This window comes from Peromyscus eremicus, chromosome 15, assembly GCF_949786415.1.
Source record: "Peromyscus eremicus chromosome 15, PerEre_H2_v1, whole genome shotgun sequence".
Classification (NCBI taxonomy): domain Eukaryota; kingdom Metazoa; phylum Chordata; class Mammalia; order Rodentia; family Cricetidae; genus Peromyscus; species Peromyscus eremicus.
The window spans coordinates 20,145,514-20,169,032 of record NC_081431.1 but is presented as its reverse complement, the minus strand read 5'-3'; the positions used below and the strand labels follow the sequence as shown (position 1 = coordinate 20,169,032).

The following is a 23,519-nucleotide window of genomic DNA, read 5'->3' as shown; positions in this document are numbered from 1 at the left end:
GTAGAAGACCCCTCCCCCAAGATTTCATCAAAGGCATTGCAGTGGCAATCTGTCATTTACAGGATTTGAAGAAGTCTCTCAGGAGCAAACAGAAGTGAACTTCCATGTCTGCTGCTTCAAAGAAAAGGCAGCATTCCCGGGCAAGCAATTTCCAGAGTAGATTACTACCAAATGAAAATAGAATATGTCAGCATTAGGGAAATCTCCCCAAACAAATTTTCAAGATTGCCTCTGCCTCGCTCTGCTTTATTCTCACGGTAATGTTCCAGATGGCTCAATCCACTAAGGACTGACATCATAATAAAGAAATTAGTTAACAAAGTTGGAGTGTGTATTCCGGGGGAAAGTCAGTATCAATGTGTAATGATGTAAAACTAACGATGAGATATGAGATCACCACTAGGAAGGTCCAGTTTCGATGGCTATCTGTCATGAAAAATAAAAGATAACACTCATAAAAGAGTGTGAAAGGCTAGGAGGCATCTCGAGATCATGGGCATGGCTAGAATTAAATGAAAACAGCAGTTAAGAATTGAGCAGACAGCCTTTTTCATTGCCCAGCCATCTTGACAGAACTCTCTGTTAAATGCTTGTCCAGAACCCAAGGCAGGAAGTGATGAGCAACAGATAAGACAAGAAAGTTCCTTAAGGTGATCAGCTCTCAGCTCCAATGTATATGAAAAGGGGGAAATACTTGCTGAGGTACAAGCAGGTACTGAGGATGATCAGACAGGGAAAAATGAAACTGTCATTGTCACCAATAACTGCCCAGCTTTAAGGAAATCTGAGATAGAACACTGTGCTATGTTGAACATATTTGGCGACTACCCCACAGTGGCAATAATATTGAATTGGACACAGCATGCAGACTCAACTACACAATATGCACACTGGCTGCCATTGAGCAGGTGACTCTGATATCATTACAAGGGATTCAGAAAAGACTCAAAAAATGAACCATGTTAACTGCTTTTATTTAAAACAAAACTGAATATACCTTGCTTTTAAAACAGAAATTTAGCAAATGCCTTCCAACTACTAAGAAAACATTGTTTCAGATGTTTCACCCTGCATCCACTGTAGGTAATTTGTTGGCCTGGCAACAGACTAACTTTCTAGCAGGAATAGGAATGTCACATCCAGCCTAACCTCAGTGTGGTAATAAAGTCATTATTAGAATGGAAATGACAGCTAAAATAGGATTTCTATTCACTGCTCGATTTCATGTTTTACACACACACTAGTTAGAAATACTGAATTGTCCAGTGACATTGCAATAAAAAATAAGCATAAAACTCAAGTACTCCATTTTTCCCTGTTCACATCTCATTAGTAATTTTTAAATGGCCCTTTGAACTGTTTATATTTTAAGAAACAATTGGTAACAAGTTTTACCTTTTACTTACTTAAGCTATCTAAATGATTAATATCACTCTTTATATCCAAATGATGCCTTTTCAAGGGGTACCCTTATATTGAACCATTTCAAGCTCTATAAATTGTCTTGATATTTGATTAAAATATGGCACAAAATACTCCTTTTTGTTTTTATTTTTGAAATTATAATATAATCACATCTCTGCCTTCCTTTGCCTCCCACCAAACCCTCCCAATAAACCTCTCCCCACCCTCCTTCAAAGTCACAGCCTGATCGTTCATTAATTGTCCTTACATGCATATATGTATTTACATATATATTCTTGATATAACCCACTCAGTCTTTATAATATTACTTTTATGTGTGTTTGCAGCATTTACCATTTGACACTGAACACTTGGTCAATTGATGTGTTCTTCCCCAGAGAAAATGACTTCCCCAATTTCTTTTCCTTTCTCAATTGCCTATAGTTCCTTGTGTAGGGTTGAGGCTTTCCGTCCATCCATTTGGCATGTCTATTGGTGTTGTCCTTGTTCAGCCCACTCTAGGTCAGACATGTTGGTAAGACTTTTTGGCTGCAGCTTCTGACACTCTTAGGAGACGCAATCTCACAGCAAACTCTCCAATCCTCTGACTTTTACGATCTTTCTGCCTCCTCTTCCTCAACGTTCCCTGGACCTTCAGTAAGGGGGTGTTTTGTAGATGTATTCATGGGGACTGGGCTCGACAGTTCTGCATTTTGTGTGGTATGAGTTTCGTTTGTTTGTTTGGCTGGTTGGTTTGTTTGTTTGCTTGTTTGTTGTTTAAATTCTTTTACTATCCTGGCAATGGAACCTAGGGGGGATGCTCTCCCACTGAGCTACATCCACAGATTTCTTTTTGCTTTTTACTTTGAGACAGAATCCCTGCATAACCCAAGCCAGCTTTGAACCTGTGATTTTTCTGTCTCTAACTTGTAAGTAGCAGGATGACAGGCCCAAGCCACTGAACCCAGTTGAAATACTTACAACTTAACTCATAGTTTAACAAGGTCATAATCACGTGATTTTGAATATGGATAAGTTGATTATCTCTTTCTGTCTCATCCTGTCCTGCATCTATTTTGGGCCTTTATGTGGTCTTGTAGATCCAAGCAGTGCATTGGAATGATGACTTTAGGGGACAGACACTCACTAGTCCTTCAGTCCCTTCCAGGGGCCTAATATGTCAGTATGGGACCTGTTCCTTGAAAATGCAATGTCTTTCAATAAATTCATTACTTTCTGTGTGGCTAACCTGATTTCTTCAGTTATAAGGCTGATATATAAATATTATATTTAAAATGTAACTTTCAGAGTGTGAGTTCAGGGTAAGCACCCGACATGCTGGCAGTTATGTGTGTGTCTATGTGTGGGTCTGTGAATGTGACCCAGGTGCCAATGAAAGCCAGAAGCATCAGATCTGCCAGGAGCTTGAGTTCTAGGCAGTTGTTAGTTGCCTAATGTTAAGGCCTGAGAACTGAATCTGGGTCTTCTGCAAGAGCAGCAAAACCTTACCTGCTTAGTTATCTCTTCAGCTCCTGGCTAGGATGATTTTTGTTGATAATCTTCTACACCTTCACCTAGGCTAGTGCTCATATCTCCTCTGCCTGCCCACTAAGATTTTACTTTTTATTAAAATTTGACATCATTAGTAAAGCTGCTTTCCATATTTAACAAACACTGAACATTCAACACAACCTGAAATGCCCCAGACTTTTACAACACGATTTATAGCTGTACTGTGCTCTGACTTTTATAGTGCTCATTAGCCATGCCAAGAGTCTTGGCTGTGATGATGTGTAGACCTTTGTCCTGGAATGTATTGATGATTTTAGAAAATACGAGGAAATATACTGCATCAATTTCACCTTGTCTGAAGGGCAAGACAGCTGTGATCTTAGCAGTACTCAATTCCCCTTTACGGTATCAGGCCCATGTGCTTGCCCACCATGTGGGCCAATTCAGGTTCCCATCTAGAAATGAAAGAACTTGAAATCTATAGTAGGAGTTCTACAGTATTTTTCAGAGAGGTCCAAAAGAGGGCATTGGAGCCTCTGGAACTGGAGTGCCACATGATAGTAAGTTACGATGTGGTGCTGGCAATCAAACTTACGTCTTTAGGAAGAGCAATCAGTACCCTTAACTGCTGAGTCAATTTTTTAATTGCATGTTAAGTATTAGCAATATTCTTAGCATATTGTTTCTTTCTTATTGATTTCTCCTAAAGTTTCTGTTTGTATCTTTGAACTTTCTTTGGGATACTATAAGGGGAAAACATTTATAGCAAAATTTCTGACAAAATATTTTTTGAAGTTATTTTCTCAAACAAACTGTTTCTGTAGAACCCACAATAGCTATTCCTATTATGGACAGTAGGAAAAAATATCCCAGGGTGGTGTTGATTTCAGAAAGGAACATCTTGGACTCCTAAAAGCATCTTAGTATTAGGTAAATAGTACCCTAGGTTTAACAGAAAAAAATTACACATTATTTTCCTCTCCCTTGTCTTATGTTTTGGTGTGAGGAATCAAACTTGGTACCTTGTGCATTTGTACATGTTATGAAAACACTCTGCTATTGAAGAAAAAAAACTGGATACACAGGAGGACTGAAATAAATACGATTAATTACTCCATGTCCGATAATACCTACTAAAATGGATTCTATTTTTTGTGGCTGCAGTAAGTCAAGGTTTCAGTTACTTCACTTTCTTAGTTAATCAAACTTGCTGAAAGCAGTATAGAGCACTGGGGAAGAAATTGTGGAAATTGTGGGAATGGGCATAGAAAATTAAAGATGCTCTTCTGAACCCTAAGAGCTGGTGGAGTCTGTGCTACAGTGGTATAGCGTATGCTCAGTACGTGCAAAATACTGAATTCAGTTTGAAAAATAGATGAGGCTCTAGCTCAGTGGTAGAGCCCTTGCCTCACATGTGTGAAGCCTTAGGTTTAGTGTCTAATACTCCTTCTCCACAAAAAGTAGCTTAAGACTATTGGAGAGGACTGTGGTCCAGTAATTTTCTCTTTCTCATTTGTGGCAAAGCATTTGCGGAGCAGGATGTTAAATGTGAACATTTCAGATAAAGAACAGAAGTAGCAACACAAGTGTTTAGAGAAGCCTCTCCCTAACCAGGTCTGTGACAGAGAACCTCCAGAAGCTAATTAAAGATAGAATATATGAAAGTCAGAGAGGCCAGCTGGAGATCCCTATTCTCTGTGCCCCATTTTCTTCCCCATTGATAGTGCTTGTTAATTTAGAGCAGGCACCTGTCTTTTGGACTCCCCACTGTAAGCCTCTTCAGTGACTTGCTTTGCAGGGGCCTTGTATTTGGTAACTGTCAACAGGCCATCTCACAAACTTTTATGATCTCAAGGGTTGTTCCTTAAGCATTGATACTTGCAAATTTAATGGAAACTTATAGACTCCGCAGTGAACTGAGAACTCTGGTTTATTTCCTGCTGTGGTTCACAGTGGAAACAGAATAACTTCCAAGTCAACCTACAGAAAGCAATGGAAGTCTTCCAACAGTGAAGCTTGTTGTCTGGTTCTATAGAGGAACAGAATTTTTGAATGTCAAGGGCAAGAGACATTAATGGAACACTGACTCAGCAAACATGTTTCTTCTGAAGCTAGGTTAATCTAAAGGGGATGGGATGGTGGTGGTGGATAGGTCTAAAGATATTATCAGAGGTGTGGTCAGGTCTTGACTTCAAGCTTCTGCTTCATGAGTATATCAATAATGTCTCTTTTACATTCTTACAGTGCCCAGACCCTGACCCAGTTTGAAGAAACTGGAGAGTTTTCATTTCATGTAAGGATGGGCTCTCTTTGAAACTCAAACTCTTGTAGTCCTGACACTGAGTGCTGTATCACAAGGCCTGGTGTCATTCCATGTCATTAGAGGTCTCTATCCTTCTATGTCCCCTGATACTTCAGGTGAACTCAGCTGAGCAATATTCTCTGCCAGAACATGGAAGGAGTCCCAGAGGACCCATATTTGCTCCTCACAAGTGTTCCAGTTCCACTGAGGTACATCCTCTGATTTTGTCACCAAGTAAAGCTCCAAGACAGATCCTCCTCTACTCCTGGGTTACAATATGCATGCTCATAAATCCCCTGAGTTGCAAACCTATATATCTTATATTTTCTAAACATTGCCCCTGATCATTCCAGAAGAGACCAACATCAAACATTATATTTCTCCATCACTTTCCTAAAGAAAATGTGTCTGAGTGCATTGACATCCTGATGTGTTGAGTCTCATTGTCTAAATATGAGCATAACTGTTGAGTGTCCCCTCTCAATTCACCAGCCTTATCTCCCAACCCATTCCTGCTGTTGAGCTATTTACATAAAGCCCTATGTAAATTCCAGAAGTCTTTTATTCGTCTTTTTTTTTCTTTAAATTTTACTGCCTTGCCTTGAATTAGGACTTCATAATCTCTACTCCAATTATAGCCACAACACCCATCTCCTGTCTATACAGACTGATAGTCTCTGGCCCTCTTTTTAAGAGAAACCCATTTTTTAAACATCAGTAATGCTATTTCCCTGATTTACACAGAGCTGAAGGTATATCTTAGCAGTGGAGCAATTGCTTAGCATGCTCAAGATGGTGCACTTAATCCACAGCGCCACGGTGAAAGGGGTCTGGTTCCTGGTAGGTTGACCAGTGGATGGCTCAGACCCATGGGTGTATGGGCAGCATGAATTGGACTCAATGGGTTATAAAAAAATAAAATTATAAAGTTGGGAGATGTGGGGGGAACCAGGAAGAGATGGAGCAAGGGAGTAGAAAACAAATGCTAGAAATACGTTGCATGCTTGTATAAAATTCTCAAGGAATAAATAAAAACAAATCTATTATATTAAAACATTAATTTCTTCTTATTCTTCAGAACCAGATTCTAAGTTCTCAGAATCCCAGCTCCTGCCTTCTGCTTTCTCCTGTACTCATGTCCCTGTACTCCCCAAACATGACATCCTTCCACAAAGGTTATTGGTTGTACTTTCGGGCGTTATGGGTGTTCTTTCGGGTATCTGTCCTGATAGGGAAGCTTTCCATCCATCTCGATGAGTCTAATGGACACTTTACAAAACCTCTAAGCTCTTGCCTTTACCAAACAATGCCATTTACCCAGAAGCCCTGGCAGATGCTACAAGCTTCTACAAAGGACTGTAGAAAGTAGCTCATTCTTTTTTTTTTTTTTTTTTTTTGTGTGTGTGTGTGTGTGTGTGTTTCTTCTTTTCTTTTTGGCTTATAGTCTCACTAGAATGTGATCCCCTCATGGTCAGAGACTATGTCTTCCTTCCTCTCTTGAAGGCAGAAAAAGCACTTCTAATGCTTTGATAAAAGTTGTGTATAATTTATGATTACCAGAGAAAACTCTACATTCCTGAGGCTTAGTTAGCTCCAAATGCCCATTTGAATAAAACCAAGAAATTAGTGTTTATAGTTCGGTTTATGTGAAATATACTATGAAAAATAACTGGAAGAATTTTTGTTTACTCAAATATCAATGAAAAGATTAAACTGTTCTTTTACAAGAAGTCCTTGTTTAAAGCTAAATAATTTGCACATGTTGACAAAGCCACACAAACATGAAAGTGTAGCCAATGTCTAAATCCACATGAAATCAAATATTCCCACTAAGAAGTACAATGATTGTTCAGCCAGCTAACAAATATCTAATGAACACCTCTTATTCTGGCTGCTGACTTTGATTCTGGGATGGCAGGAGTGAGCATATGGAGTCTCCCATAGTTTACATGATCGTCAAGGAGACACATTACCAACTGTTACTGCAGGTGACTTTATAATTACTAGATAGAATAAAGTACTCTGAGAGAAAAGAACACAGTGTTAGGAGGAGATGCAAGAAAAGAAGCCAGTGTAGACAGGAAGAGACTATTTCTCAACAGAGCAAATGGAGAAAGGGCAGGAAGTGTTTCAGACAGAAAATCATGGTGGCAGGATACCCATGGTAAGACAGAGTGAGACAAAGGCAGTGCTGGACACTGACTGGTCCAAGAGATTTCAAAACACCAGTGCATTTTCATGTACCTGTGGAGAAAGAGAGGACAGCCTACAAAGTGGAGGTAGAACTTAATTCTGACGGGGGGGATATATTTCAGACTAGAGTAACACTAGAGCAAATGGCTGTGAGGCAAAGTATTTCATGGCTACTCTGAACAAGACATTGATAACACATGATGGCAGCGTAGACTCAGGGAGAAGAGGTTATAGGAGACTCTGGGCGATGACAGCATTTTTCATGTAATAATCTTTATAATGAGAGAAGATGAGAAGAGGTTAAGGGTAAGACAATGAATCTCATTTTGGACATGTTGAATTTGACACTTCTTTGAGATATTCAAGTAGAAATATTGTATTGGAAGTTGAATTGAATGGAGTTTAAAGAAAAATGTGAATTAGACAAATGCATTAGTATACAATTCGTAATTCAACCATGAGCACAAATGGCATTACCTTGAGAAAGGGAGTAAAGTGAGACTCCCAACACTGTGTCTCAGTTTCATTTATTCTGTGATAGTCTGCACAAGGACAGCCAGCCTGGGGAGAGTCTAGTCCCTGGGCTACCTAAGCTAGCTTTGCTTTTCCCTTCACTAATTCTCTGAATTGTGCATTTATAAGGAAGAGAAACTTTAAAAAACCTTTAGGCCTAATCCCCAAACTTCAGAGATGAGGACACAAGAGGGGTTTAGTCAAGGTCACAGTGACCCACAGAAGAAACAAGTACCAGAGTCTTTTTATAGGCATTCTAAAAGATTTCCATCTGAAGGGCTGCAGACTGGAGGATGGATGGAAATAGCATAATAGCAGAGACGTGTCTTTGTCATGAGAAACAACAGGTGCTTTGTATGAAGGAAAACTCAAGGTGAAGGTCAGAAGGGCAATGGTTTTCAGAATTGACTGCACTGTAGATTAAATATCAGCATACTGGACAAAAGTGGACTTAAGGGTTGAATTTCCTGACCCTCCAAATCCTTCCCTATGAAACAAACAATAATTATTTTGAATATTGTAAGAAATAAATGAATGTATTTAAAGTCACTAACTATGTGGCACTTTTCTAAATTACTGATTAATATTTATGCTAAAGTCAAGATGAAGATAAATCTCTATCATTAAAATAAAGCAAAGAAAATGTCAGCCAAGCATGATGTGGCACTCCTGCAATCCCAGCACTCAGGAGGATGAGGGGGGAAGATCGTGAATATTAGGTCAACTTAGGCACACAGTGAATGACACTGTGTCTCAAGTAAAAGAAAGCACAACACATCTCAAAGGCTTATTCAAACTCTATGAGCACATCAGAATAAAAACAAAGCAAATATTCCTCCCATTGGGACACAAGGATCATTATGTATTATAAGCTTATTGGATCCTTAGCCTCCAAAGCATCCATGGTTATATAAACCAAAAACCTACACTCAAATAATACTCAGTTTTCTTATAATGTAATGTGTTCTCTGAGAAGAAAGCATAAAAAATACATTATTTCAACAGCTTGTTAAGCAACAAAGTGTCTACATTGTCAATTTTGATTCTTTTAAGTACGTATGTAGCCAAGATAAAATAGCATGGCTATAAAATACTATTACAACAACAAACATCTTTAAAATGTAAAATCAATGATCTCCCCCAGTATTCATAAATTTTTCTGTTCTATTTGGATGTGGGTCTCTATTGTGCTTACATTTCAGATTCTAATATAAAGCATTGTCAACTGATAACAGTGCCATGGATTGTCTCACCAAAGATTTCAGATGTGAGATGAAGAAACACTATAAGTTACAGGATATGAGTTTTAGGGAAATTGTTTCCATACAAATAGGGACCTATGAAATGCATTTAAAGAATATGTCAGTAAAAGCTACAGACATGTCTTTAACTTTATAGTTATCTTTTCCAACTTGCAGATACAATGGTACAAATTTGAGTAAACATTTTAATAAGACATACTCAGTAATTTTTGAGTTTTATCTTTCACTTTATATTATGATGTAGTATTTATGACCAAAGTCCAGATAGATTACTCTGCTTGAACTGGGATGGATTTGAGTCAAAAATTATTCTTGGAAGTAAAGCAGACACTTCTCTGATACTGCCTCAGAATTCATCTCAGGTGTCTCCGAAATATAAATTGAAACAACCTACTATACTCACATCCCGGTGTTCCCACATACCAAATTAAGACAATGAAAGGCAGACATGCTGGGAAGATGCTTATTTGGGTAAAATACTTGCTACACAAGCATGAGAATCTGAGTTTGGGTCACTAGAAATCATGCAAAATATCTAGGCATAGTGGCAGGCTTGTAAGTCTAATGCATGAGAGATGGAGATGGGCAGATCCCAGGAGTTCACCTGTAGGCCAATCCATCTGAAATATGGAGCTCTAGGTTGAGGGAGAAACCTTGCCTCAAAAAGTGACATGGACAAGCAATTGAAGAAAACACACATGCACAAGTACATATACATATACGCCACAGACAAAAACAACTGCTAGAAGTAAAGGGAAGTGAGTGGTAGAACAATGGACCTAGTATGTGCCAGGTCCTGGATTCAAGTGCCAGTCCTACACACACACAAACACGTGTGTGTGTGTGTGTGTGTGTGTGTGTGTGTGTGTGTGTGTGTGTATGTAATCATAGTAATTTGTTATGCTTGGTCATGCTTATAATTCAGGAGACTGAGGCATGAGGGTCACTATGAGTTCCAGTCCAGCCTGACTACAGAGTGAGACCCTTTCCTCAATAAATCAAAGAAAAAAAAACAAGTCAAAGAAAAATAATAGATAAGTGATGAGTCATGTGAAAAAATACAAATAGAATATTAAATTTACCAATGAACTTTTCAGACAAGAAAGAATAAAATAAAATTATAGTTTTATTGTTTAAGAAAAAACAGGAAAGAGAGTCACATTTGTCTTCAAAGACACTATTTTCTCAGTAGTTTATTACAGAGTAAATTTATTTCTCTATATTGTTCTAAGCAGCATAGAAACCATGAAGTGAACGTTTTGAGAGTATCCTTTTAAAGGTAAGAAAATAGTAAACAAAGCTCACCTCAAGATTTAGTACCATGACAGGCAAATCTCATAATAGTTGTACTTTCATAACTGAGGACATATATGTAAGCCAAGGTTTTGTCAAATCAAATTGGATAGTGATGTGGGATATTTTTCTGTATGCTATGAATATGTGTTGCTCCCATAGGTTAATAAATGAAGCTGCTTTGGCCTATGGCAAGGCAGGATAGAGGCAGGTGGGAAATCTAATCAGAGATACAGGAGAAGGGTGGAGTCTGGGAGATGCCAGTCAGCTGTGCCAGGAGCAAGATGTCAGCAGACTGGTAAAACCACGGACACATGGAAATACATAGATTAATATAAATTTAAGTTGTAAGAGCTAGTTAGTAAGAAGCCTGAACAATAGGCCAAACTGTTTGTAATTAATATCAAGCCTCTGAGTGATTATTTACAAGAGGCTGTGGGACAAGGTAGGACAGAGAAAAGCCTCTGTATACAAATCATGCCCCACATTGGGTGCCAGAAAGTGAGACCCCCCACAAAAGTCTGGTCAATAATTTATTAAGGGGTGCAATGGTAAAACAGATTCACAAATGCAGAACAAGGTGGATGCTGCTGCTGATCCAGCTGCTGTTGTCCTGCTGTTCTGCCCAAGGGCAATGAGGACCAACCACAAGTCATGCTCTACACTGCTTGCCCCAACCACCCAAGAAAGAGCACACAACCTTTCTCCTCAGTTTTATCCCATCACATATCCAGAAAAAAAACATGCCCATGAGGCTAGTCACTCCAAATGTTATTGGCTAAAAAAATTGAACTCCCACAACAGGATAGTGCTAGCCTTTGGATAATTCTTTCCTCACAACTGACTTTTTAATTTTTATTTTTTTATTGTCTTTTTTTTCAGTCAGCATGCAATGTAATAGGTTTCACTGGACAAATGACTTTCCAAACTTCTACTAAAAGAACACACTTTGGTCTGTGATGTCACCCAAACATTTAATGTAATGTATTTTTCTAGAGCAATTAAAATATTAGTCCTAAAAAAAGACTGTAAAGCAATGGTTCTCAACCTGTGGGTCATGATCCAGGTATCACCTAAGTCTGTTCACTTGATTAAAAATTCTAGAGAAAAAATTGTTAACATGCATTTCAGTTAACAGATGACATTAATGTAGAACTTAACAGTTTGGAAATACTGATGTTTCATCTCAGTCTTAAATCTTGTGTTTCTATAGGCTCTGCTTCATCTCAATGAATTTGTGGTAGCTACATTCCAGATGAGCATTAATCCCTCTTTTATAAAATATTTACTTGATCATCTCATTCTTATGATGACTTTGCAACCATAAGGCCTTTGTGTCTACTGCATGTGTTCTAGAGGAGGCCTCTTGTATCTAATGAGAATCCTAACATGTGAAAAGTTTAAGACAAAAAATAAGTAGTTCACATGATTACACAAAGATTGATGTCTGATGATGGAGATTTGGATGAAGTGAGGAACATGAGACACTCATAGAAATTGTAGGTCTGTGTCCCAAGGACTAGGGCGAAAGCTACAAAGCTGCCAGAAACCAGGAATGTCCTTCCTTGTTTTCTCTGCTTCTCTTTCCTCATGTGTTTTATTGTTCTCAATATGCAGACAGGCTTCCTCTCCTCTCTGCACAGGGCCATTATTCTACCTGCATGCCAACACTCTTTATACCCTAAATATATGATGCATCATTCTCTCTCTCTGTCTCTCTCTCCCTCCTTCTCTCCCTCCCCACCATAATTTCTACACTGTCATTTTAAGAAGCTCCACAGAATTCCCAGGGAATAAGGGGTTGATAACTCAGGCTTTGGTTGGTAGCCATACCTACCATACCTGTAGTGATACCTTAGCTATTTCTGCGACTGAAAAATCAGTGAGGAACAAACACAATGTTGTAATTGGATCTATACAAGGACAGCTCCTATCTTGACTAATGTGGAGGACCTGTACAAAGACCATAGATACCAGAAGAGATGCTTATCTGAAACACACACAATCACACACACACACACACACACACACACACACACACACACACCACAAAATTGGGAATAAAACACAAATCATCCTGTACAATGTGACATGTTTTAGAATCATAATAGAATTCTTTTGCATGATTCCAGGTATGGATCTCAGATGTTGCAGGGAGAGATGTTGATTTCCCTTTTTTTCTAACTAGCTGTTTTCACTTTTGGTGGTTGCTAGCATAACTTGGTTACTATGACATGACATATACTTACTTTTTTTCTTTTACAGTGCTGGGGATTAAATACAGGTTCTCACATATGTCAGGTAAGTGACTTACCCACAGCTCCAGCACCCTATTTACTTCTTAAGCATGGGTTCTTCTTTATGAAACTCGCCAGTACCCATCTCCATGCCTAGCTGCTAATATCCTTGCTCCTATGAATTGCTGAGATTCTTGGCTTAGGGGTAGTGAGCATAAGGAGCTATGTTATTTTTCCTATCCCTCATCTTTCCTTCAAGTGAAACAAACAACAAAAAGCCATTGGGTGAACTGCATTGCTTGACTTAAAGCCAAGCTGTAAAGAAAGATGATCAGAGATCCTGAAAATTAATCAAAAGATCTTCATAAGCAATATGGATAATGTCCAGCATCTGGGTAAGATATGTGGTACCCGAGCCCTGACCAGATTTGCAACCAGGCTTCTGAGGAGACACCCAAGAAATAAACCTCATTGTTAAAATTGAGGTTTTGATTTACTGGATCCAAGATGGGCCTGAATATTATATTTCTAATAATTTTTCAGGTGGTCTATGGAAGATGCTTGCAGTATGGTTTCCCACATCTGGGTAAAGATCTTCTCTAATACTCATGACCATTAAAAAAGATGAGTAGATTAATATAAAAAGTTGGGTAAATGGTATCAAGACTCTTTCTCATTTACAGACTGGTACATGATGTGAACAGCTTCCTGTCTCTAGTGATTTTAGCACTAGCTTTTCAACACATCACAGGCCTTCACCATAGTTGTTTCTAGTAATACTAAGGGTGGTGACATCAACACATGCCATATATCACTGGTGAGAAAAATGTAAGAAAGGATCAAGGAGAAAGGGGCAAGTGTAGAGAGCCATGATAGTGTTGTGGGATGTCTTTCTGTATACTGTGAATATATGTTGTTCCCATTGGTTAATAAATAAGCTGCTTTGGCCTATGGCAAGGAAGATTAGAGGCAGGTAGGAAATCCAAGGAGATACAGGAAAGAAAAAGGTGGGAAATAAGAGATGCCTGCCTGTTTGCCCAAGGAGCAACAAGATGCCAGTAGACCGGTAACACTATGGCCATGTGGTAACACATAGACTAATAGAAATGGGTTAATTTAACATGAAAGAGCTAGCTAGCAAGAAGTCTGAGCCATAGGCCATACAGTTTGTAATTAATATAAGCCTCTGAGTGATTATTTTATAAGTGGCTGTGAGAGCTCATGTGGGAGAGATTCTTCTGGATTGAGGGGCTAGGCAGGACTGAGAAATTTCCCCCTACATCAAAATTCTAAGGGTGGTGACATCAACACATGCCTCCTTCTATCACTGGTGAGAAGAATGTAAGAAAGGATCAAAGAGAAAGGGGGAAGTGTAGAGGGCCATGGTAGCAATCAGCAATGGGGAGTGGAACAGCATCTTGACAAAGAAAATAACAGTGAAACAGACCATAGCAAAGATCTAGGGAAGGAAATTACTAAAAATCACTGAAAAAGTAATAAAATAGATAGACCTTTAGGAAACAAGAGTTTGAAAATATTGTTAGAAAGAGGCCAACAAATTCTAGACATACCAATTTTATTGCAAAGTAACTAATTAAACTCTGAAGCAGGAACTCCTTAAAATTTCTAAGAAATGCAGTCTCAATAAACACAAACGCCTCATATCAAATTGCATTGCTCCCTTGTTTAACATCTGTTGCTACTGTTTTATATATCAGTAGACACTAAAACCGGGGTTATTCCTAAACTCTGCATCCAATCCTACTTAACCATTAATAGAGTGATGTTGTGAGTGAAAACTCTTCCAGTTGCTTGTTGTAGAGGAATTCCTAAATCTAAAGAACTCTCTCAGGAAACAGGCAATGTCCCAACACAAAATTCCTATGGAAGACTTTCCATGTTCCATGTGGACATCGTCTTCTTGTTAGTTTCTCCATTTTCTATTAATCGGACTTAAAGATATTAACATAACAAAGTTTGATAAGCAAGGATATAGGACTACTGTGAGTTGTGAGTTGAGCAAAATCAGTTCACAAAATTATGAAAACAGAATTTTCTAGAAAAGTTCAGCTTTTCATAGGCGCCCATGACTGGTTTGTTTTAACATGAGATTGGGGGAGTAAGGGAGGAAAAACAGATTGGTAATGAATGAAGAAGGGGAAGAGAGTAAGGTAGAGGAAACGGCTTAGGATAGTTTTCATAAAGACTTCTCTGAACAGACTATTGAGATGACACATATCAATAAATAGAATATTCTGAAGAAGGTGGATGGGGGAATAGTGGAGATGACACCAAGTTCCAGGTGTAGAAATGAAGGACACCACATTGGATTGAAGTGGACATGAAAAGGGAGGGATACCCTGTGTTGCTAGGGACATGTCACTCTCTGGGAGCTCTCATGAGATTGAGTCCCCTTTTTTCTCTCTGAGATTAACAGAGCTATCAGGCCCCAATACCCGGGCCTACTTGTGTGCACGTCCACTGTCCAGTCTTGCTCCTGTCCAGGGTTGAAACTTCCTGATCATGGTCTTCCCTTGACCCTGCTTCAGAAAGAAGGACTTCTTAGCCTTTTCACAGGATCCTGCCATACACCCTCCCACTCATACCTGAATCTCTGTGTCCTGACCCTCCTCTGTCCATCATGGCTACCTCTCAGGCTTTGTGGTTCTGGCCTCAACTGATTCCTTCACTAGTCATGCCCGTCACCACTCAGGCCCCACAGCAGGGTCTGTCACAGCCTCATGGAGTCGGAGCAACATTTTTTCACTAATGATTGCCCATTCTTTTGGGTTTTACACTGTTACTAATGATACACATAGTCTCCTATTTCTGATAAAGATTCTCTACTTCTCCAGGCCCAGTTACAAAATCCTCTTACATTTCCTTGTCCTTCAATCTGTGGGTGTTAAAATCTTAGTATTTAAACAGTTCCTACAAGAGCTGTGCCCATGCATTATAACTTCTATTTCTTTGTATGTGTGTGTGTGTGTCTGTCTGTCTGTGTATCTGTGCCTGTGTTTCTGTGTATGTCTCTGTGCGTGTGCATGCGCACACGTGTGCATACAGCTTCAGGATGCATGAGGGTGCACTTGTAGAGTCTCCAGCTTAACCTCAGGTGTCTGTCATTGTTCTCTGTCTTTAACAAAGTCCATTACTAAACTTGAAGCTCATCATTAGGTCAGACTGGCTGGCCAATGAGGTTCAGGGATTTTCCTGTCTCTACTTCATCCTTCCCCCACTAATGCTGGTGTTTCAGGCACACCCCACCATGTCCATCTTTTGACATGGGTTATGCAGAGCCAAATTTAGTTTGTATGATTGATCGGGCCTGTACAGACACAGCCATCTCCCCAAAGCTCTCATCACATCATTCTATACAAACATTTAAAACCTCTCCATCACCCTATTTGTCAGAATTTCAGTCCCGTGGTTGGCCTTTAGAGACACAGGTTAGAGCCATCATCCTTCATGCTTGGTTCCCTGGCTGCTCTCTGTGTCCTTGTCCGGTTCTCAGCGTGGCAGGTGTGGCTGTGATCCCTCGTGATACGATCCTTCCTGACTTTTCCAATTCTGAGCAATGCTGTGCTTAAGACTCCCCCCCTGACTTTGCCTTGGTTGTCTTTCGCCCTCTCAACCTCCTCATCTGGTCTCCATGGCATCGTTTCACACAACACTATTTCTTTTCACACTGTTTTTTTTCTCTTGTTTCATAGATGTTCATTCTATCTTTCCAAGGAACTCTGTGTCCCATTAGGACTCTTGGTTCACGTCTTATACTCATCTCCAGGGTGTAACCCCCGGGATGAATGTGCCATGGCATCTTATAAGTTGCTGTTTAACAACACACCAGAGGTTTACAAAACAGTGACATGATGCATACTGAAGAAAACAGAGCTGTGCTAGATGCACACTTACCAGAGAAGACGCTAGGTATCTTGGAAAGGAAGCTTTTGACAGTGCGGATGGGAATTCCATTCTTTTCATCTTGCATGCGCGCTATGACATCTTCCATCTAAATGGAAAGATAAAGAAAACCTTTAGAAGGTTGAACTTTTTGAGGAAATTGCTGTTTCATTATTTTTGCACACTAGTTTTGCCTAATGAAGAATAATTCTATATTCTTGCCTTTCTACACTTTGTTATGTTGATTTTTTTAAGTTTGATTAACAAGAGGTGAAAAGGTGTAGCAAGTGGGGAAACAGGCTATTTGGCATACATTAAACTAGTGATAAGGATTTTGTGCTTTAATATTGCAGGTTACATACTCTTCGGCTTAAAAGAGTTGGAATGAACAATGTTTGGGTCAGAAAGCATGGTCGGCGAATTGATATTATTTCAACTTAACTCAGTCCAAAAGCAAGTGGAAGCCTGGGAACAATCCATGTGGAGTTTCCTTTAACGTAGGATCTTCTACAGTTTGGGTTAACATTTGAGTTCAATCTGCTTAGAAATGCAGGACAGATTGGAAACCACTGGCTCCTTCACTTGCTAGTGTGAGAAGAAACACACACACACACACACACACACACACACAAGGTGGGGGATATGAACCTTCCACTGGAACCTCTGTCCAGCTGGCAAATTGCACTGTGGCATCTTTCTTTCATGTTCTTTCACCCTCCCTTAGACTGAAGTATTTTCATAATTCAAAAGTCTATTCATCACCAAGTCAGGGTAAGGAAGAATTGTGGGAGCCAGAGGGTTCAAGGATAGCACATGAACATGTCCAGCCCACAGAATCAACTAACTAGGGCTCATAATCACTTACAGAGATTGAACCAACTATCAGGGAGCCTGTATGTGTCTGAGCTACGTCCTTTGCATATATGTTATGGTTGCATAGCTGGGTGTTCTTGTGGGACTCCTAACAGTGGGAGTGGGAGGGTGTCTCTGACTCTTCTGCATGATCTTGGGACCCTTTTCCTCCTACTGAGTTGCCTCATCCAACCTTAATATGAGGGGATGTGCCTAGTCTTACTGTAACTTGTCATGCCATGTTTGGTTGATATCCCTCAGAGAACTTCTCTTTTCTGAAGGGAAATGGAGGAGGGGTGAAACTGGGGGAGAAGGGAGGTGTGGGGAGGGACTGGGAGGAGAGGAAGGGTGGTCATGGGATGTAATATACTTAGGTCAGGATGTGATATATGAGAGAAGAATAAAAAAGTTCCTTCATCACCAAGTCTAAGGAGGAATTTAGTTCTATAGTAAACAGTCAATCACAGCCTCAGCATCTCTTCATGGGCTTCACACCGATGTGACATAAATCTGCACAGGGATCACCAAGCTGTAGTGTGTGACTTAAAACACATCCATTCATTTACCCGTTCTGCAGTCAGTGATCACCACCCTGAGATCAGAATCCCTATCAGGCACTGGGCTATGAAAATCCATAAAATAGCATTCCCACCCTTAAAAAAAAATCATAGCCACCAGTGAACACTAAGGTGAAATTGAGTAAAGCTTGCAGTTTAGTTAGCTCTGTACCAGCATCAATTTCCCATCTCAATAATTATGCCATGCTTATGTAAGATGCTAAAAGGAAGGGAAGCCAAGCAAAGGCCCGATGGGAAATCTCTGTGTTATTTTTGCATCTTTTCTGTAAGTCTAAAATTATTTCAAAGTAGAAAAGCTTTAAAAAAAAAAACCCATACTCTATACTTTCTATCAATGAGTCACCTAATTCCCACCACACAGATTCAGAGTGATGTTCAACTGAAAAAAAAAATCTAATTTGCTTGGATGAATGTCATTAGATTTCTTAATATTCAAAATACCCGGTGGAAAGAAAGAGTTTTCATGTAAGAGAGGTCTAGATTTGACTCTGAACACTTATAATTACTGTACTTTGAGCAAGCTAAATAATTTCACTAAGACTTATTCTTCTCTTTCATAAAACAGTAAGAACAATGCTTACAAGTAATCCTTTACAATGCTGTCTGGGGCCTGGTGTTGGGACTGGGGTACGATCAAATAAAGTGAAATGAAACAACCTACATAAGTCCTGGCAGACAGATAGGACAACCAACATTGGACTTGAAATGTTCTATATACCCTTGAGACTTAGGAATGTCTCTTTTCCATCTTCAGGTTTCTTAGCATATGCAGACATCATTAGCTGTGCCCTGCTGCCTGAAAACATTCCAGCACTAATTCCACAGGAGCCTAGCTCATGGACACATCAGCCAGTAAGCAGTGTGTACAGAATGCAGAGAAAGCTCCCAGGTTCATCCCTTCTCTCCTGGCCGAAGTCTAAACCCAGGGCTGCTCCACAGAGGCAGCTTCAATGAGTTATCAAGTGTGGTCAGAGAAGTGAGCTTCAGAACTGTGATACACAGTGCACAAATAAGTGGAATTAAGGTTATTCTCTCTTGTCTATCCCTTTCTCTTTGATTGATGTACTCAATCCAAATAGAAATGGAAGGTATTTTGATTATCAGGCCTCCAAAATCCCTAACAGTCATCAAGTACTCTACTTCAGTAATAAAGATATCTAAGTATAGAAACATAAAATAGATATTCTGACTTTTTATTTAGTTACTGTTTGCCCTTGATTCACCTGACACAACATTCAGAAATGAAGAATAAGCTGCTTTGCCTGCCTCATATCAGCCTGTAAGCCCCTGTATTATCTGCTTAAAGGCTTAAACTGGGCCGATTAGACAGCCGCAGAGCCCCCTCTGCTGCCTCTGTGGTCACCCAGGAATGTGGCATTGATGAATGCTGGTACAGAGCAATGAGCCGAGGGACTTTTTCCATGAAGTCACCTCTGTGCTGAAGGGTACTCTGGAGCAAGGCTAAAAAGTTGAGCATTTAAAGTGACTTGTGTCCTTGCATCTCCCAATCTTTCTTTTTTCCTGAACCATCATTTCTTTCTTATCTTTTCTTGATTTGGGGTCTTGCTACATAGCCCAACTGGAGAGTCTTCTGCTTCCACCTTCTGAATGCTCAGACCTGAACCATAATTTCTAAAATGGGGAAAAAATTAACTCTAATGTGAAAACTAGAATTTGTGCTCTAAACTGAGAATACAAATATGAAAAGCTGTTTAGCTGTTTCAATGTTTCCTTGGATATGATTTATCCATAAATGTCACTATGAACTACATGAGTACAAACTAACAAATAAACAAAAGAGCAACAAAATCTAATGCAAAGAAAAGACAACAATCTAGTCCCTAAACCCTAAAGTGAGCTCCAGAAAGTGCCTGTTAAAACCTGTCCTCCAGCCAGGTGGTGGTGGTGCACTCCTTTAATCCCAGCATTTAAAAGGCAGAGGCAGGTGGATCTCTATGAGTTTGAAACCAGCCTGGTCTACAAAGTGAGTTCCAGAACAGGGAGGACTACACAGAGAAACATTTTGAGAAAAAAAACAAAAACAAAAACAAAAAAACAAACCTGTCCTCCAACTTCTATCTCAGGATGTTCATATTATGTCAGTCTTTAACATAAGGTTAATTATCTGCCTTAGAAATATTAGAAATAGCAATTGGGGAAGAAAAAGAATGATAAACACAGGCAAACCCATTAATAGAGAAAAGTGGACAGCAAGAGAAGTAAGAGATTGCAAAATTAATTCTAACAAATGAAAGTCTCTGGAACAATTTAGTTTAAGACCAAAAAAAAAAAATACACATACTTTTAAGAGTTCCACAAGAAGATCTAAGATACACATTCATGTCATGTTCATGTGGTGTATGTATGTGCATATGTATACATACACACAGTGTCATTGCTATCTTTAAGAAATGAGTCAAACACACTCAAATCCACAGACTCTCATATCCCTCTTATAAAATGACATCATCTTTGTACGTATCCTTGACTCGCCATACATTATATGATCTTCAGATTACTGATACTAACCAGCACAGTGTGAGTGCTCTGTGTAGTTACTCTATCATATTTTAGGGAGTTAATGCCAAAGGGGTGGAAAAACTGTCTAAGGGTCAGTTCTAACTTAGATTTCAAGTAGATGGTGCTTGCATTGGTTCCTCAAAAACAGGAAATTTGATTAGAAAAAATGTCAGAAGGGATGTTTATACATCTAAGCAAGAACAATGTAAACTATGGAAACGTATAGTTAGAAGAAACAAGGCTACATCTGTTTCTGACAGACAAAAATGCTACTCTCCGATTTTCTTCAGGAATTTCTCCCCTGCTCTTCTTTCTCATTCAGTTCCACTGAATTCAAGGGTCTCTCAACTCATTTATTAGAAGAATTTCTTCCATAAATGTGTCACATTGAGCTGGTGGCTGGGACTCCCTGCTTGTAGATGTGACTCCAGTTCACCACCATATATGAGGTCTCAAGATAAAGGTTCTGTTGAACAGCAACATAGGCTCTTTTTACAGGAATCCATAACTATCATTTCTTCTGAAATAGCTTAAGCAGCAGCTCAATGTTTGGGATGACATTCACATACCAATAAGGCTAAGCAGTCTCAGGTCACACACTTCAGGAAGGGGGCATCAAAGGAAAAGCACATTGTGCAGACCCATCTTTAAAGAGCTTCAAAGTATTGAAGAGAGGCCCCAGACAACTCTCCACATTTTGATGGGAAACCTTCCTAGGTCTCCAGTGTTCTCAACAACAATGGGAGCTCAATTAAATTAACCACACAGTTATGTTTACCAGACAGGTTTGTACAATATCATTACCACTGACTTCATTAGCCCAAATCACCGTCTGAGACACCCCAATTGCCAGCAAGGCGCTGAAGTAAAGCTGAAACATGTTATACTGCTATGGTTCTGAGAGAAATGAATTGATCAAAATTTCAAAGGAAGTTTTCCAACTTTGTATTGTAACCCACCATTAAGCACAGACATTTGGAGACTTAATGAGAGCCTCACTGAACATCTTGAATGGGTTTTTCTTATGTGCACATACTTTCAATTTATCATGTGCACCGTCATCTTAAGTGCTAGCTGTGGAAATGAGAGAAATGATCACTAAAGTGCTTCTTGGACTCTTTAGGCAATTAGATGGAGGCAGGTATGCTGAAATTTAAGTCTGCCTGTGTAATTCTTTTTCTTTCTGAAAGCTTTTCCGAGGGAAAAAATGGTGTGTGCTTCTGAGCTGAGCAGAGAAAGCAGAGCCAGTTTCTAATGACAGTTAAATAACAATGAGATTAAAATTTGTAACATGAACTGGCTTTTTGCTACATTAATTAAATTAAGGCTGTTTGTAATTGCTGATTTTTTCCCCACATTGTAGCTCATTTCATATATAGAAGATGAGGTTTCTCCATTAATAACTATGAGTATAAGCTAATCTGCACTACTTATGTAAATCTAGACTAGATCATTCATTGGTCAGTTTTTTTCAAAAATAGTAACAATAATTTGAAAAATTAAAAATTTTACCTGTTATGATTTTTTAAGAAAGTTTTTAAATGTATGTTATTTTAATTTTTTTCAAAAATAAAAGAATTTCTTTGATCTATCTCAAGTAATATAGCATCTACACAAATAAAATGGGAAAATTTTTAAACAATATTCATTTTATTTGTTGGGATTACTTGGGTTATAACTGGGAAAATACAAATTTATCACTTACTATTTTAATATATTGATTAATCAGTTTGTGTAGTACTTGTTTTAGGACTTTGCACTTGTGAGGAAGTACTCCATGACTGATCTCCCCTTTTAATTTTTTTTTTTAATTTGGAGACAGTATTTCACTGTTATCTATGCTGGCTTTGAATCCTCCTGCATCAGCTTCCCAAGGTGGAATTACAGGCCTGTACTACAAGACCCAATCAAAATTCCAATTTAAATCAGCATGAGCAAAGATAGATTTGGTTCAGTTTTGATTAAATTGGAGATGATGATGCATGTTCACATATGTGTGGGTGCATTACTACATGGGGACACACATGTAGGTGTATGCATATGGAGGCTAGAAGTCATTCTTAGTGTGGTTCATCATGAGCCATTTACTATATTTTGGAGGACAAGCCTCTCACTGGACCTTGGACTTGCCAATTTAAATAGGCTGGAAAAGCTGTTTACATATTGAACTGTCAGTTGAGCCCAGAAATACAATTTTCACTGTTTTACAGAGCTCAAGGTGACTTCAGACAGAGCTATCTCAAGACACCCAGAAGCCTCCTCTTGGGATGGCCTCTCTTGCTCGTCATCTTCTTGGTTCTAAATTCACAGAGTCAGGAACAGGGTTGCCCACACTCCCTGAGCTGGATGCTGCTGTTCCAGGCCACTGGAGCTTTGCTTTTCTCTTTTATTCCAGTACTTGAATTGGAGGCAAGCCTTTTGACATATAATGATGGATGGAGTGGAACTGGAAGGGATGCTTAACAGAGGATCAAGAGAGGATGGCAATGAAGATGCAGAACACAGAGGTGTTTGTGTGTAAGGCCCCTCTCTGTCTTCAAGATGGAGGTGAGTAAGTCTCCTGAGTAAACCAATGGATGGTGGAGCACTCCTGCCCTTTTACTGTGAAAGTGGAAAGGAAGTCCCTATATCTTTTGCACCAGCTCCAAGAGACCAAGACAAAGCAGAATCGTGAAGCACCAAGCTAGCTCTGTGGTCAACTGATTTTCCAAGACACCAAGAGACAGAGATGGAGATAATAGACACACCTCCAAGTAGGTTAGCTGGCTGTGAAACTCCACCCCACCCCACCCTCCAACCCCCAGTTTTCAACTTTAGGAAATTAACTTTGAAATGATGGATCTATTTTGTTCAGTTTCTGCTTTCGCCAGCCCTTTCCTGCCTGTAAGAGCCAGCCTCCCCGCCTGTGCTCACCTCATCCTGGTGTACAGAATGGAGTGTTGCCCGATTT

At 39.4% G+C, this 23,519-nt stretch overlaps 1 protein-coding gene across 2 annotated transcripts in view; it reads right to left on the bottom strand.

Annotated features, from left to right (window-relative positions):
• Positions 1 to 23,519, bottom strand: part of Rgs7 (regulator of G protein signaling 7) — a 386,347-nt gene that overhangs the window by 162,536 nt on the left and 200,292 nt on the right. For both annotated transcript variants that reach the window (XM_059280689.1, XM_059280690.1), the window contains exon 2: positions 16,632 to 16,728. In XM_059280689.1, coding sequence (XP_059136672.1) covers positions 16,632 to 16,728 — 97 coding nt within the window. The remainder of the gene's footprint in view (positions 1 to 16,631; positions 16,729 to 23,519) is intronic.